Source organism: Eptatretus burgeri, chromosome 1 (assembly GCF_056783735.1).
Source record: "Eptatretus burgeri isolate ZD-2024b chromosome 1, Ebu_testis_v1, whole genome shotgun sequence".
Classification (NCBI taxonomy): Eukaryota; Metazoa; Chordata; class Myxini; order Myxiniformes; family Myxinidae; genus Eptatretus; species Eptatretus burgeri.
In genome coordinates, this window is record NC_140961.1 from 1,267,501 (window position 1) to 1,281,484 (window position 13,984).

A 13,984-nucleotide genomic window follows, 5' to 3' on the forward strand; every position below is an offset into this window, starting at 1 on the left:
CGTTACAACGCTTCCTTTCTCCACTCTGTCAATTCTTCTGCACTTCATCCACCTTCCAATGTATTTAAACGAATCTCTGACCTAAACATAAAAAAATCCCATTTTGTAACACTTGATCATCTTCCATTATTTATCGTCCTTTTTTTTTTTTCCAATTTCAGTGCAAATTCATCCCACCTCCTTAAATCTACCTCCTCCGAACATAATCTGCTGAACAAACTTTCCTCCTTCAAGAAGTCTGACTCCCTCATATCTCTCCCTGGTTCCTCCCTCCTCCGGTATGACAGAGCTGAGCCTCATCCTGGTGGTGGAGTTGTTCTCTCGATCAAAGATTGTATTCCTCACTCTCCATGCACTGCCCTCACTTGTCCACACCCCCAGGAATACCTCTGGCTACGGTTTCCCCTCCACTCCCACCTCTTGTATATCTGTGTGTTGTAATGTATCGTCCACCAAACACTGATGACTCCATTTTCATCTCGCTCGCCGAAAACATGGAACAACTTCTATCCACTCATGCAAATGCTCTCGTCCTCATATGTGCGGACTTCAATTGCCATCATGCCAGTTGGCTAGGTGTGGGTACCTCTCGCCTGTCATGGCACTTCAGCATAGGATTTCTGTGACTCATTGGGACTGACTCGATCTGTCAACTTCCTGATCGGGATCTCATCCAATGGTACTCCATCTCTTCTGGATTTGATTTGGACCAATTTCTCAGAAAATATCTGCTGTTCTGCTCCAATCGATTCCTCTGACCATATGCTTGTTGAAGTGGACATCTCTGGCTGTTATTAGAGAACTACCTCAGTGCCGATAAGTCTGGCACTTCACTCAGGCTGATTGGCAGGGACTTCAAGCACCAATCAAACTTCTAGACTGGTCTCCCATCACAACTTTCTCCAACATCAACTCATCCTGGGAATTCTCTCAAACAAACTTGCTCTCCCTCATGCACAGATTTATCCCCTCTCATCTTCAGTTGTCCTCCTCCCATGGTTCACTGAAGCTTGTGGCGAGGCAGTTGTCCTGTAACAACTTGCCTTTGCCAGATGAAAGGCAAATCCTACTGAATGCAATCTCTGTTCCTTCCACAAAGCTTGGAACAAGTGTGTCTACCCCCAGGAGAACCAGGAAACAACATCACAATTCTCAAGTCTGAACTCTCAAACCTGTCTCCCTCCTCCAAATACTGGTGGCATCTAGTTAAGTCTGTTTCTGGTGTATGTTCCCCCTCCATCCCCTCCCTTAAGGCCCGGTCACACCTTGACGTTTTAGCCAGCGATGGCAACGTGTTAAAATGTATGTAAAACGCTGGCTTACGTTGAACTTTTGATGTTTTTTTTTAAAGATTCGGACGTATTCATAGCGACTTGGTCTTATGTATAACGCATTGGTAACTACACAGAACGTTTCGTTGTGTTATAGATAACTTATACCAACGAATGCTGAACCTGTTGTCGGCCTACACAACCGATGCCCAACGATAGTCTAACTCAGGCATAGCGCGTTGAACGCATCGCCGACGATGTCGTGACGTAGCCTATTTAAAGGCTGACGCACAACGATTCAAATCATAACTGCCGTAGAAATGGAAGGGTCAAAATCGCGGTCACACCTTGGCGATCTTGCCAGCGTATGCCGACGTAACAAAAAGTGTGTCTAAAACGTTGGGGCACGTCGAATACGGTATGGGTAAGTTTGGTATGCGCGAGTAGAACGCTAAATACGCTATCATACGTCGTAGTAAGTAGAGTACGTCAAGAAATTTTGAACATGTTCAAAATTTTACGACGTACTCGGCGTATGACACACGTTCCGCATGCGATGGGGATAAGTTTTACACACGATATGTGGACGCTTACACACGTCCACAAACGCTACTTATAAGCTACTCATAAGTCGAAACATGTCGCGGTAATGTCTTTTTTACGCGAAACTTATTTCTAACTTATGTTTGACGTGCTTTGAACCAATTCTTTACGTAGTCCCAACACACATCGACATATGTAGACGTATTCCAATGACGTCTTCCGGTCGACAAAAAAATAAATGAACATGTTTCTAGCTTACAACTGCCATATAAAGACGTGTTCCCAGCGGTTTTGGGAATTGGTATATAAAAATGGTGTTCATAAAAGGGGAACCCAACAGTGTTTTCGAGTCCTTTTTGAGTCGATGTCCATGTCAGCAGTAACAGTATCAGTATCAGTATTAGTATTAGTATTAGTATTAGTATTAGTAGTAGTTTGTTCATGTTGGCAGTAGTAGGTGGGTGTGAGGGGGAGGGTGTGGGTTATGATGGATCGTCCTTGCGTCCGCGTGTCCACGGGTAGGTTCATAGGCTGCCACTCAACGATTTAAATGGCTGCATCTCCACTATTAAAAGTAGACGCTTACGCTCAACAATTGGATTTTTTTTACACTCAACGACATTTAAACGGTACCACTCAGCTAGTTTCATTGTTTACAATGAACGATTTAAATTGCTGTCACTCGCCTTTGTTTTTTTTTTTTGTTTTTTTGTTTTTTTGACGCTGGGTTCTGGAAATTTGAAGCGTTTCTTCTGAACGTGTTAAAACGCTCAAACTCGACTATTTTAAATAGACGCTGCCGATGGACAATTGGAATCATAGCCAAGCTAGACATCGAAGTGTGATCATCCTCGTCATGCCGAAGAAAAGTTTGAAGAATGCTGCAAATAAGTGTCCTGGCCGTGGCCGTGGACGCTGACGCAAGGACGATCCATTATACCGACGTCTTTCAGCCTATGAGTAACTTAAAAGTAACGTCTGTCGACGTATGGCAACGATCGCGTAACGTGCCAACAACACGTTAATCATAGGTTAGAAATAAGTTTCGGATATGCTAAACATTACCTCGGCGTGTCTCAACTTATGATTAACTTACAAGTAGCATGTGTTGACGTCTGTCAACGATCGCAGACCGTGCATACAACTTGTGGCCAGCGTAGCGGAACGTGTGAGTCATACGCCGGCATACGTCGTGAAATTTCAAGCATGAAAAAATTTGAGGACAACCGAAAAGTACAACGTTTAAAGCCAACGTACAACGACGTATGGCAACGTACTATGACGTATGCCAGCGTGCTCTCAATGTTATCAAAACTTACCCATAACGTATTCAACGTGTGCCAGCGTTTTAGAAAAAAAATTCAAAAATCGGCATACGTTGGCTAAAACGTCAAGGTGTGACCGGGCCTTTACCTCAAATGACTGCACTGCTGATACCGCACGTGAAAAGGCTGAATGCCTAAACTCTGTGCTTTTTCATCGAAATATTGTCCCAACCCCATCGCTTTCTGTACCCACATTACCCAGTTGCACCCAGCTGTTCCTGGACTACAAAGCTTTAATCGGCAGTCTTATGGAGTAATGCTCCCCCCGCTGGAGTGGTACTCCTGCCTCATACCTAGTTTGACATCATGCTGTGGAAACCAAGGCTTTTAGGATCATTGGTATCCCCCGCGATGAAGCTGAGTATTTGGGTCTCTCACTCTCACAACGGAGGCAGGTCAGTGGTCTTTCTGTCTTCTACTGTCTCCTCTCTAGCCTTGTCCCCACTGCTCTGTCTGTGATATTGTTGCGGGGCCAGGTATCAGCAGCGAGCACGACCGCTAGAGGGAGCAGTAGAGTCGGCTCCACCGAACACACCGGAATTGAGGTCGTGCCTTTTGGATAAGTCCGAAAGGCACGGGTCCCTTACTGAACCATGAATCGCCAATAATTTGACCATGTGGGGTAGGGTCAATTGCCAAACTTCAATATACCTAATTACCCACGCGGACAAAGCTACCGGGGAATTCACACCCTCGACGGACCTCGAGCGGAACGAGCCGTTACCGAGCCTGAACCGTGTGTAACCCGAACGGAGATTACCAAGGCCCGTCGGAACCAAATGAACAATTTACTGGCCCGAACGGCCTTACTAATTCTCAAAACACACCGTGCCAAGCCAATGAAAGAAACACAGAAACGAGCTGGAACATTTAACAAAAGGCATATTTATTTATAATGGGGCAGGGGAGCACGCAAGAAGGCAGAGTTAACCGAATAGTGAAGGAATAGCAATTTATGTACAAGCACTTATGCAGTTTGACTTAATAGACTGGTGCCACAAACACACACACACACACACGTACACCCAAAAAGAAACGGACCCGTCAGGTCTTTATTGGAGGCCTCCAGCTCGAGGAAAGGTGAGTTGGAGGTCAGAGCCTATACTTGGACCTTTCCGCCTCATGCGGTCTTCGACGATCCGGGGTGGCAGGACTCGAACCCGCCACACAATGCCGCTCCAAGCCCAGGCAGGCGATCCTCGCGGGACAGGCACACAGGCCACAAGAGAAGACGCTCTGTTGGTGGGACCCCAGGAAGGCGACGACTGGCTTCATAAGACCACCAGACGTCCAAAGACGAGAAGACAACCCTCTCGTTTGGCCCATGCACGCTTCTCTTATCCCCCGCTCGCACTCCCTCATTGGGCAGAGAGAACGCTCTATGCCCATATTTGGAGCCAAGCCAGAACGAAACGCTTGTGCCCATATTTGGGGCGAAGCCAGCACATAAACGTCCAGAGAAACCCCGCCTAGCACACTGGACTCCGCCCACGTACGTGCTGACACGCATGCGTGCAATGGTGCCAGTGGATGATGGTGGAAGGAAGCGAGGGCAGGTGTCGTTGTTGGAGTTGTTGGTAATTTAAATCCTAACTATCAAAATAACTCACAGCGCACGTACAATTAATCACCCATTAAACATAGGACGGGACCCTAACTAGAAACACATACTTACTGATATAGCTGATCTATAGGACCTGAATGTTGTGTGCAGTAAGCTTCCAAATTCGCAATATGTCCCCCTTATATTTCCTCAGGGTGCTCAAGGTCTGCCAAAAACCCCCTTCTGGTGTAACTGCCAAAATCAAGACTCACTGCTCACCTTCATTCTTTCATGCCTCTTTTTTTCCCACTTCTGGAACAAACTCCAACACTCTCTTCAATGCCACTCATCCAAGCGTTCAAAACAGCTTTTTACCACTATCTCATACTTTCCTCCATCAAAAATCTTGATCTTTTCTACCCCCGTTAATCGACCACAAACCCACCTCCTTCAAATTCCCTGCTTTCCTTCTTGGAAGCCCCTGTAGTGCCATCTTGTTTCCCTCATGCACCCCACCCCATCCCTCTCCCTTCCACAGATATATTATTGTCTTTGTTCCCCACTATTTTGTGTTTCCCTCTGCTGCCCCTCTCATCTCCTGTCTTGTTATACGTTTCTGTGTATTAACTCTTCCACGAGGCTCGACTTGGGATCAAAAAAAGAAAAGAAGTCATCATTCATTCTGCGTGTGCCAAGTTTCAATAACATCGGTAAATGTATGTCTGAGAAACGGTTGAGGACGTGTTCAACACCAGGTTTTTAAAAATATCTAAAATGGCTGACAGTCTACCAGTTTGCCATTTTTGATCAGATTGCAAAATTGAGTGAGGTGTACTGTACTTGTGCCAAATTAGAACAAAATCAGACCATGCATGTCAGAGAAATGATTGGGAACACGTTTAAGTAAATAAATGGCCGCCATTTGGCCATCTTGGCTCTGATGTCGAAAAAAATGACATGTATGTGTTTCCCATCATGTGTTGGCTTTGTGCCAAGTACGAATAAAATCAATCCATACATGTCAGTGATATGGTTGTGGACGCACGCACGCACGTGTGTGAAAATCGAGACTACATCCATAAGTCCCCGTTCGGACCAAGTCCAAGGGGGGTTAATAAACTGGACATCAAAACAAGGAAACTCATCAACATCCACAAAATGGTTTACAAAAATCAGTGCATCCCTAGAATGTACCTACCGAGATGAGGAGGAGGTAGCGGCACGATGGAGCTCAACTGAGTGCACAGAATGACCACTGCAGGATTGGCGGAATATGGGAAAATCATTCTGGGTAACCATGGTACGGTTACCAGCTGTGACGTCTGCCTCGTCGTGCAAGATATACCATTGCATTATATACATTCAAATGCTTCCACTTAGGACAGTTTGATTTTCATCCCCTGCACAGGATGCTTTGTGATGCAGCACCCCCAACCAACAACCAACAGAACTTCAAAATGAGTTAACTTCTCAAGTTACTTCACGATGGATGGACCTGAGTACTGGACAGCTCTGAGGCAAGGCGGCCTCCAATCCTTATGTCCACAGAAAATAAATCCACAGAGATTCCTGTTACAGGAACTGAGCACAGATTGGTCCAAATGTCTCACTCACTCACTCACTCACTCACTCACTCACTCACTTACGTGCTTGGTCAACAATGATGTGCAGCCAGAAGTGGTCGTCCTCAATAACGTATTGTGGTCTCCAGTTGTCATTCATGAAAAGACTGTTTCTTGCAAAATCCACAATATTCGTGAGTGGCCTGCAAGAGGAGCCAATGGGTTAAAGTCGTGCACTGATTGGTTCGTGTTTGTTCGTGTACTAATTGGTTCGTGTTTGTTCGTGCACTGATTGGTTCTTGTTCCACCTTTTTGACCCCACACCTTGTTACACCATTTTGACCCCCTCACCACACCATTTTCAATACCATTGAAAAGGATTATCACGTGAAGATACACAATCACGTGTCTGTCTGTGTGGTCGATAAATTGGGTCTTCACTTATCTGATCTCAAGCAAAATCGCCAACAGACTAATTAAGGGTCATAATATACATATGCGTGTTCGCTCGAAGCTGTCACGCCTGGGCTCGAATCCCGACCCAGCTATAAACTGTCATCCCAGTGTTTCACAGGCCGGGTGATTCATCAATGTGTGTGTCGTCCCTCGGACGGACGTTAAACACGCGGCCCATGTTAAACGTTCCTGGGACGGAAGTTAAACGGAAAACGGTGGCCCATTTGCTAACATTTGTTTGTGGATGTTAAATCATCCCATGGTGTCCTTCATGAAGAGAAGGTGAGCTTTCGGAGTGGCGGCCTGTGTGCAAAGTCGTTACCAGTCAAGCAACAAGAACCCGGCTGTTTACCTCAATCTCCACACAGTTTTGATGGCTGATGATAAGATATCCCATGAGAAAAGAGTGGCAGATGAATATGTTCACTTTGTTCTCCACCACACAGTGCCAAAGTCACTGACACCATGAAATGAAGACTGCAACGCAGGCTTACCCCACTGTACAAGCAGTGATGAATGCAGTGCATCTAAATCAGTGGCACCCACCTCAAGACCACTCACTCAATGGCTCAGCACTTCAGCTACTGAAGGTTGTATGAGATGAACTGTCCATCAGTGATGAGCACAACATTCTGCTACGCGGTACCCAAATCATCATCCTGAAGTCACTCCAGCAGCGAGTCTGATATTGCCCATGACAGTTACCAAGGCATCAGCAAGGCGAAGAGACTAATCCACGAGAAAAGTGTGGTTCCCACATATCGACCACTTAGTTGAGACGACTGTCAAATCCTGTCTTGCCTGCCTTGCCACAACTCCAGAACACTCTTCAGAACCCCTCTGGATGACCGAGCTGCCTACTCATCCTTTGTCTGAAATGAGCATCGACTTTGCAGGACCCTTTCCATCGGGAGAATATCTCCTGGTGGTCATCAACTCTTACTCCTGGCTCCTTGAGGTAGACATTCTGACCTCTACCAGTGCGAAGCCAGTGATCCCACGACTTGATCCCCCATTCAACAGTGCTTTGTACAATTTGCTGCATACCTTGGTTTCAAGCACCGATCCATTACCCCTCCCCTCATGGCCACAAGCCAACGGCGGCGTCAAAAGATGTATGCCTATGCTCAAAAAGACCATTCAGGCTGCACAAATTGAAAAAAAGGTGTGGAGATAAGAACTTTTTCAGTTCCGACGAAACTAGAGCCACACTACGCTGCATCACAAGTGTCAACCCCGCTGAAGCTTTTTTGCAGGAAGGTGAAGATAAGACTCCTTGAAATTTCCAGAGAGAGGAACCGCACCATTGGATGACACAATTTGAAGACATGACGTCAACATGAAATCAAAGATGAAAAGCTATGCCTACACGATGCAGCTCATCCAAACATTCAGGTGTGTGACACTGTCCTCTTTTGACAGAAGAGGGAGAACAAATTGACTCAATTCTATGACCCATCACCTCTCGAGGTTACAGCGAAGAAAGGGTCCATGCTGACTGCAAGGGCAGGAGACGAGCAAGTCACCAAGAACTCGTCTATCTTCAAGAAAGTCCCATCAGATGTCTTCCCAGGAGATCTCCCAGCAAAGTTCTGATTTGAATGAAAATGGGAGAGGAGGAAAAGAACCCTGAGACTCTGAAAGAAGACACTTCGTACGACAACCCCGGAGAGCCCGAAAGAAACTCCAATACCTGAAAGATTATGTCACCAACTCATTTTCGTATTCAGTGGAACAAACTGAAAAGTGAAGTCGTGAACATTGTCAGAAGGAAAGTTCTCAACGACAATAATCACTTTGGTTTCTTCCTTCTCGTGCTTTCGGGGTTTTTTTCGGATGACTCGTGTTTTGTTGTTTTGCTTTTTCCTTTTGCAATACTTGTGCTTCGTAGTCTCGTCAAACAATATTGTTACGGCTGTGGAAATTCACATTACACCATAAAGGGCCCTCAGGTGAGATATCTCTGTAGGTACATGTGTAGTTTGCCCAAACCCGTTGTATAGAGGGAATTTATGTGATCCATTCGGGCTGCGATCCTTCAGTTAGTCGCTTTTCTTTCTCTATCTTTTATTTCAAACAAACAAAAACCACCAACGATGCTGGTGGGCTTTTCCTGCCTGTTTCTCCCATTTGAGTTCCCCGGGCTTGGTGTGAGGGAAGGGGGAAGGGCAGCTCGCCGCCGATTGGTGGATGAACAGCGTGAGGAGGTCGGGGTGAGGGAACACCCCTTTTCGAGAACCTCCTCGAAGGAGGGTGGAGCCCCGCGCTATAAAAGACGGACATGGGCGGGGCGTTCTCTCTCTCCCTCTCTCTCTCCCTCTCTCTCTTCCTCCACTCTCTTCCTCCACTCTCTTCCTCTTCCTTTTCCTCTTCGCTCGTCTGCGTGTGGTTGTTGCTGTTGGTGGTTCATTCGTCTACGAGTTCTTCAGAGAGTTCTCCTATGAGTCCAGCTGGAGGGAGTCGAGTCGGCGCATCCTCGTCCTGGACCCTGTCGCCGTCTACAGCGGAAGAGGGCGAGCCTTCTGCCAGGTGCCGGAAGCCCCGCTCATGGCGCGGGGCGGCTTCACGTGCCGGCGCGAGGTGCGAGTCGCCGACCACATCGGGGGAGGCTCGGATTCGATGTCAAGGACTCGACGCTGGACGACGCGTGCAGGGAAGTCGCAACTTTCTCTTTTCCTTTGGGTTCGTGTAAATGACTGTGGGTGTGGGTAGCGCCTGTCCTTGAAGTAAAACTGGTTAAGTGTTGCTGTGTGTCGGGTTTAGTCGAGACATCTCTTTTGCCTGTGATTGTGTATATGTGCCATTTCTTGACTTGCTTTTGCTTTATTGTGCATGGTTATTGTGACTGTAAATACGTGCCTTCCGTGCTGGTCTGCGCGTGCAATTAAACGTGCTTGTGTGAACTTGTTCCCCGTTTCGCTGCGTCCTTTCCTTCATTTGAATTTCCATCTTGCATCACGTAAGGGTTCGTAGTGAGTTTAAAACGCCCGGTAATTAATCGGAACCGTCAAGGCCGACGATAACACCGCTCGGTTATCACTGTAGCATGGAACGGACCGCTTAAGCGGTTCATGTCCGGAGTCGGCCTGTGGCGTGGTACGATCGCCCGGTCGACCACTCGCGCAGGTACTTAGGTAGATCAAATTTGGCGAGCAACCCTATCCTGCGTGGGTGGGCAATTGGCACGATCGTGGTGAGGTTAAACCCCCACCCGTGACTGGCTCCCGGCGTTGTTCCGAGAGGGTCACGACTGAATTGTCCGTTCCGGTGGGCGAGGAGGCCGCCATTCGAGTCGAGCGGCCGATCGCACGCCGGCGGGCGCGAATTCGCAACAATATTATCATGACTCGGTTTTCTTTGCATTTTACTGTATCATAGTATGACAAAATCTACAAACTGGTTGAACTATTGTCCAGAGTAGAATTAATAAGGATTGAAAATACAGTGTGTGTTATTCTTTTCAATCACCTCCCAACAAATGTGAAGTTTACCACGAAGGGGTGGAGGGTTGGGGTATTCTGTGAAACTGAATATAGAAACTAGCCGATAAGCGTTGAGCTGCGTTTCAACGAATGGGAGAAGGCGTTCCGGGTTGAAGGAGGCTGGGGACGTGACCACGACCTGAGCTATGGAATGAAGTGATTGCCATTCAACAAAAGAGCCTGCCGGGTTTTCTTTGAGCACACCAGCTGTGTTTGTTTGTACGTGTTGTGAGCGTTAGTAAAACTCACCATCACCACCCACAGTAATGGTGACAGGTTTTATGTTTGAAATTTTTGAAACGCTTCAATATTAGGTCGATATAGGCTTACTTACCTTGTTATATAATTTAGTGTTTACAGTGGAAAATTGGTGGAAAACGGAATCAGCAAAATGTACCAATGAACCAATGTTTTGGCAAATACCTCTTTTGGAGGGGGGGGCAACCCCCACCCCCTCCCTGTAAATCCCCTTCGACCCTGATTTTCTGAAATAGCGTGAACAAACTTTGGTGCATCATGGGTGATGAAGCTTGTGGTAAAGTTTCATCGGAATTGCATGTGTAATTTCTGAAAAGAAAGCAAGTAGCTACTGTATTTTGGTGGGCAACCTCCATACACCCCTTAGGGCCTGAGTTTTTTTTAATGCCATGAACAAACTTTGGTATATACTGGGTGGTGAAGCTTCATCAAAATCGTGTGTGTAGTTTCAGAGAAGTTGTTGCAAGTGTTTGTGGACGGACGGACGGAGGGATGATGTGCCATTCCATCCCATAAGTTACCCAGAACTATATTCTAGGTGAGAGCTAAAAACGGTCTCGTTTGATGGGAGAGGAGGGGTTTAGGAAGACCACGCACCGGGTGCGCCTCCCCCCCCCCCTTGCCCCGGATCCACCTCTGAGGATTACAAATCCTAGAACTGCTTCAGCACCACCAATGCTTTGCTTTGCAAAGCATATGATGCATGTACATAATGATGGTTCATCAGCCACGCTCCGAGCAAATAATGCCACCTGAAGGCATGTGCTGCATACGTGAGAAGGAAAATTATTTCCAAACTACTAATTTTACTCTACCGGTCAGAAGTTTTATAACACCCCCATTTTTCCAGTTTTTACTGAAATTTAAGCAGTTTAATGCTTCAATGTACAATGTAATTAAATCATAGAATAAATAAATCATTGCAGATAAAAAAGAAATCATGGAATCGTTTTGTTGAACAAAATTTAATCTAAATTTTTGACTCATCAAAGTCACCACCTTTTGCAGATATAACAGCCGAACATACTCGTGGCATTCTTTATCCAATGGAAATCAAATGTTGTTCGGAAAGTTCTTCCCAATACTGTTGCAGAAGTTCCCAGAAACAAAAAAAACACTGTTTCACTTGTAGGTTGCTTTGCTTTCACCCTTCTGTCCAGTTCTTCCCAAACCAGCTCGATGGGGTTTAAGTCTGGAGACTGTGCTGGCCATTCCATGATTTGAAGCCTACCGTCTTGTTCTTTTCTTCTAAGGTAGTTCTGACATAGCGTGGAGGTATGTTTTGGGTCGTTATCTTGCTGTAGGATGAATCCCTGACCAACTCGGCGTAGACCAAGGGTATTGCATGGCGCTGCAAAATGCTGTGGTAGCCCTTTTGGTTCAGGGTGCCAGTCACTCTGTGCAAGTCACCTACTGGATCCAACAAAAGAGTCCCAGATCATCACGCTTCATCCTCCATGTTTGACAGTTGGTGTCACACACTGAGGAACCATCCTTTCGCCGACTCGACCGCGTATAAAAACCTTGCATGATGAACCGAAGATTTCAAATTTTGTCTCATCGGTCCATAAGACCTTCCTCCAGTTTTCGGTAGTCCACTGGTGGTACTTCATTGCCCAGGCAATCCTCTTTTTCTTATTTTGCCATCTTCGCAATGGCTTTCTTACTGCCACTCAACCTCTCAAACCTGCGGCTCGAAGTCTTCTCTTCACAGTTGAAACTGAGACTTCCTTACTTCGACCAGTGTTAAGCTGTGCTTGAAGCTGCTGTCCTGTGAGCCACCTATCACACAAGCTGTTGACTCTCAGAAACTTGTCTTCCAATTGTGTTGTGCCTTTGGGTCTGCCAGACCTCTCCCTGTGAGAGTTTCCTCCAGTTTCCAAGTGCATTTTGATGGTGTAGGAAACTGTACTCACTGATACCTTGGCTTCTTTGCAATTTCTCTAAAGGAAACACCAACACTTTTAAAGGTTATAATGGTCTGTCTGTCTACCTTTGTTAATTGTCTTTTTCTCACCATTATGATAGCAATATACTACTTCCTGCAGTGCAATATTGTCCAAATATTGCTTCAGGAAGGTGTAGCAACACAGTCTGTTCCAACACTGCTTTAAAACAGACAGAGGGTTTGTAACTAATCAAAAAAAGTTTGGACACCTACAGGAATTGTTTGCATCAACTTTCAAGGCTTAATTTACTTCCATTGCTGCAGAACAGCAGCAGTTGCTAACCCATTACTTGGTCCCTGAAAAGGGCCTTTCTTAACAACTCTGAAATTGACATTATTTTTCAGTTTTTGGTCACCCAAACTTTTTTTTTTAACCTCTGCCAGTTTAACTCTTAGCTTTGTACCATTTCAGGTTATTCACTGCACTTGAACTGCTTAAATTTCAGTAAAAACTGAAAAATGGAGGTGTTCCAAAGCTTTTGACCGGTACAGTTTTCAGGGTGGTGCAGAGCCGAATGACACATTTCAGACTGCTCTCCTGTCCGAGGGGTGGGATGGGAACTTTTGGGGTTGTGGTACCATTTTTCCAAGATGATGCACTGCAACTGGTGGAGGCCACCTTCCTGATGTTATCTACCGTAAATAATAAAATTGCAAGCTTTGAACATAAACCTCGTGTGTGTGTCTGTGTGTGTGTGTGTGTGTGTGTGTGTGTGTGTGTGTGTGTGTGTGTGTGTGTGTGTGTGTGTGTGTGTGTGTGTGTGTGTGTGTGTGTGTGTGTGTGTGTGTGTGTGTGTGTGTGTGTGTGTGCGCTCTGTTGTGTGTATCTCTTTCCAATAACTGATTTTTTTTTTTTGCAATGGTGCTGTGCAGTCTTCACCTGCATTGTAACTGCTTTAGGTGTACTCCATAGAAGGTACGTAGTCTTTGCACCAACATATTCACTTCATTGGCAGAATCTTCTGCCACGACTGTGCACATAATAATTATTTTTGGGGGAAGGGGACATGGACAAACCTTGATTTCTTCTTTTAGTACAATGTACAGTAAGTGGTAATGACATCGAACTTACAACAATTCCCCTGATAATGATCATCTTTACTTTCTATTGGTACAAGCAAAGGTACCTGTCCCCAGTGAGTGGAAAGGTTCAAGTTAATCTACCAATTTAAATTATTTCATGGACTATAAATAGGTTAATTGTGTTGCATTCTCAGTTTAACTCAGAGCCAAACCTCTCCGAGTTACTTTTCTGCCCACCATGAAACGGTGGAGCAGCATCGGGTTGGGGACGTTGGATTTCTCCAAAAAAGAGGGTAAATTATTCTGTTTCTGAAATAAAATTAGTGGTCGTCATTATTCATGCCTCTTCTCACATCATATAAAAAGCGAATGTTGAGCTTTGCCTGCACGCAAAGCTTTTCAAATGCAGTGTGGAAAGCAGCCACCATAAACAGGAGACACACAAACGCATAGACAAACACCATGGTTTGATTATATGTTCTGGTGTGTGTGTATTTTGTTTTTCAGCATTTTTCCTCCAAAACCATGAAACCGAGGAGCCTGAAAGTACACATGCATACGAAGAAAACTCCA

General features: G+C 45.7%; 1 protein-coding gene across 2 annotated transcripts in view; it reads right to left on the reverse strand.

Moving 5' to 3' along the window:
* Positions 1 to 5,790: 5,790 nt before the first annotated feature.
* The window catches only part of LOC147033759 (uncharacterized), a 43,119-nt gene continuing 34,925 nt past the window's right edge, over positions 5,791 to 13,984 (reverse strand). The window contains exons 4-5 of one of the 2 annotated variants that reach the window (XM_085870373.1): positions 13,269 to 13,359; positions 5,791 to 6,447 (exon numbers count right to left, since the gene is read on the reverse strand). In XM_085870373.1, the coding sequence (XP_085726499.1) occupies positions 6,321 to 6,447; positions 13,269 to 13,359 (218 nt within the window). In that variant the 3' untranslated portion in view covers positions 5,791 to 6,320. The remainder of the gene's footprint in view (positions 6,448 to 13,268; positions 13,360 to 13,984) is intronic. The other variant, XM_085870383.1, reaches the window with a different exon arrangement.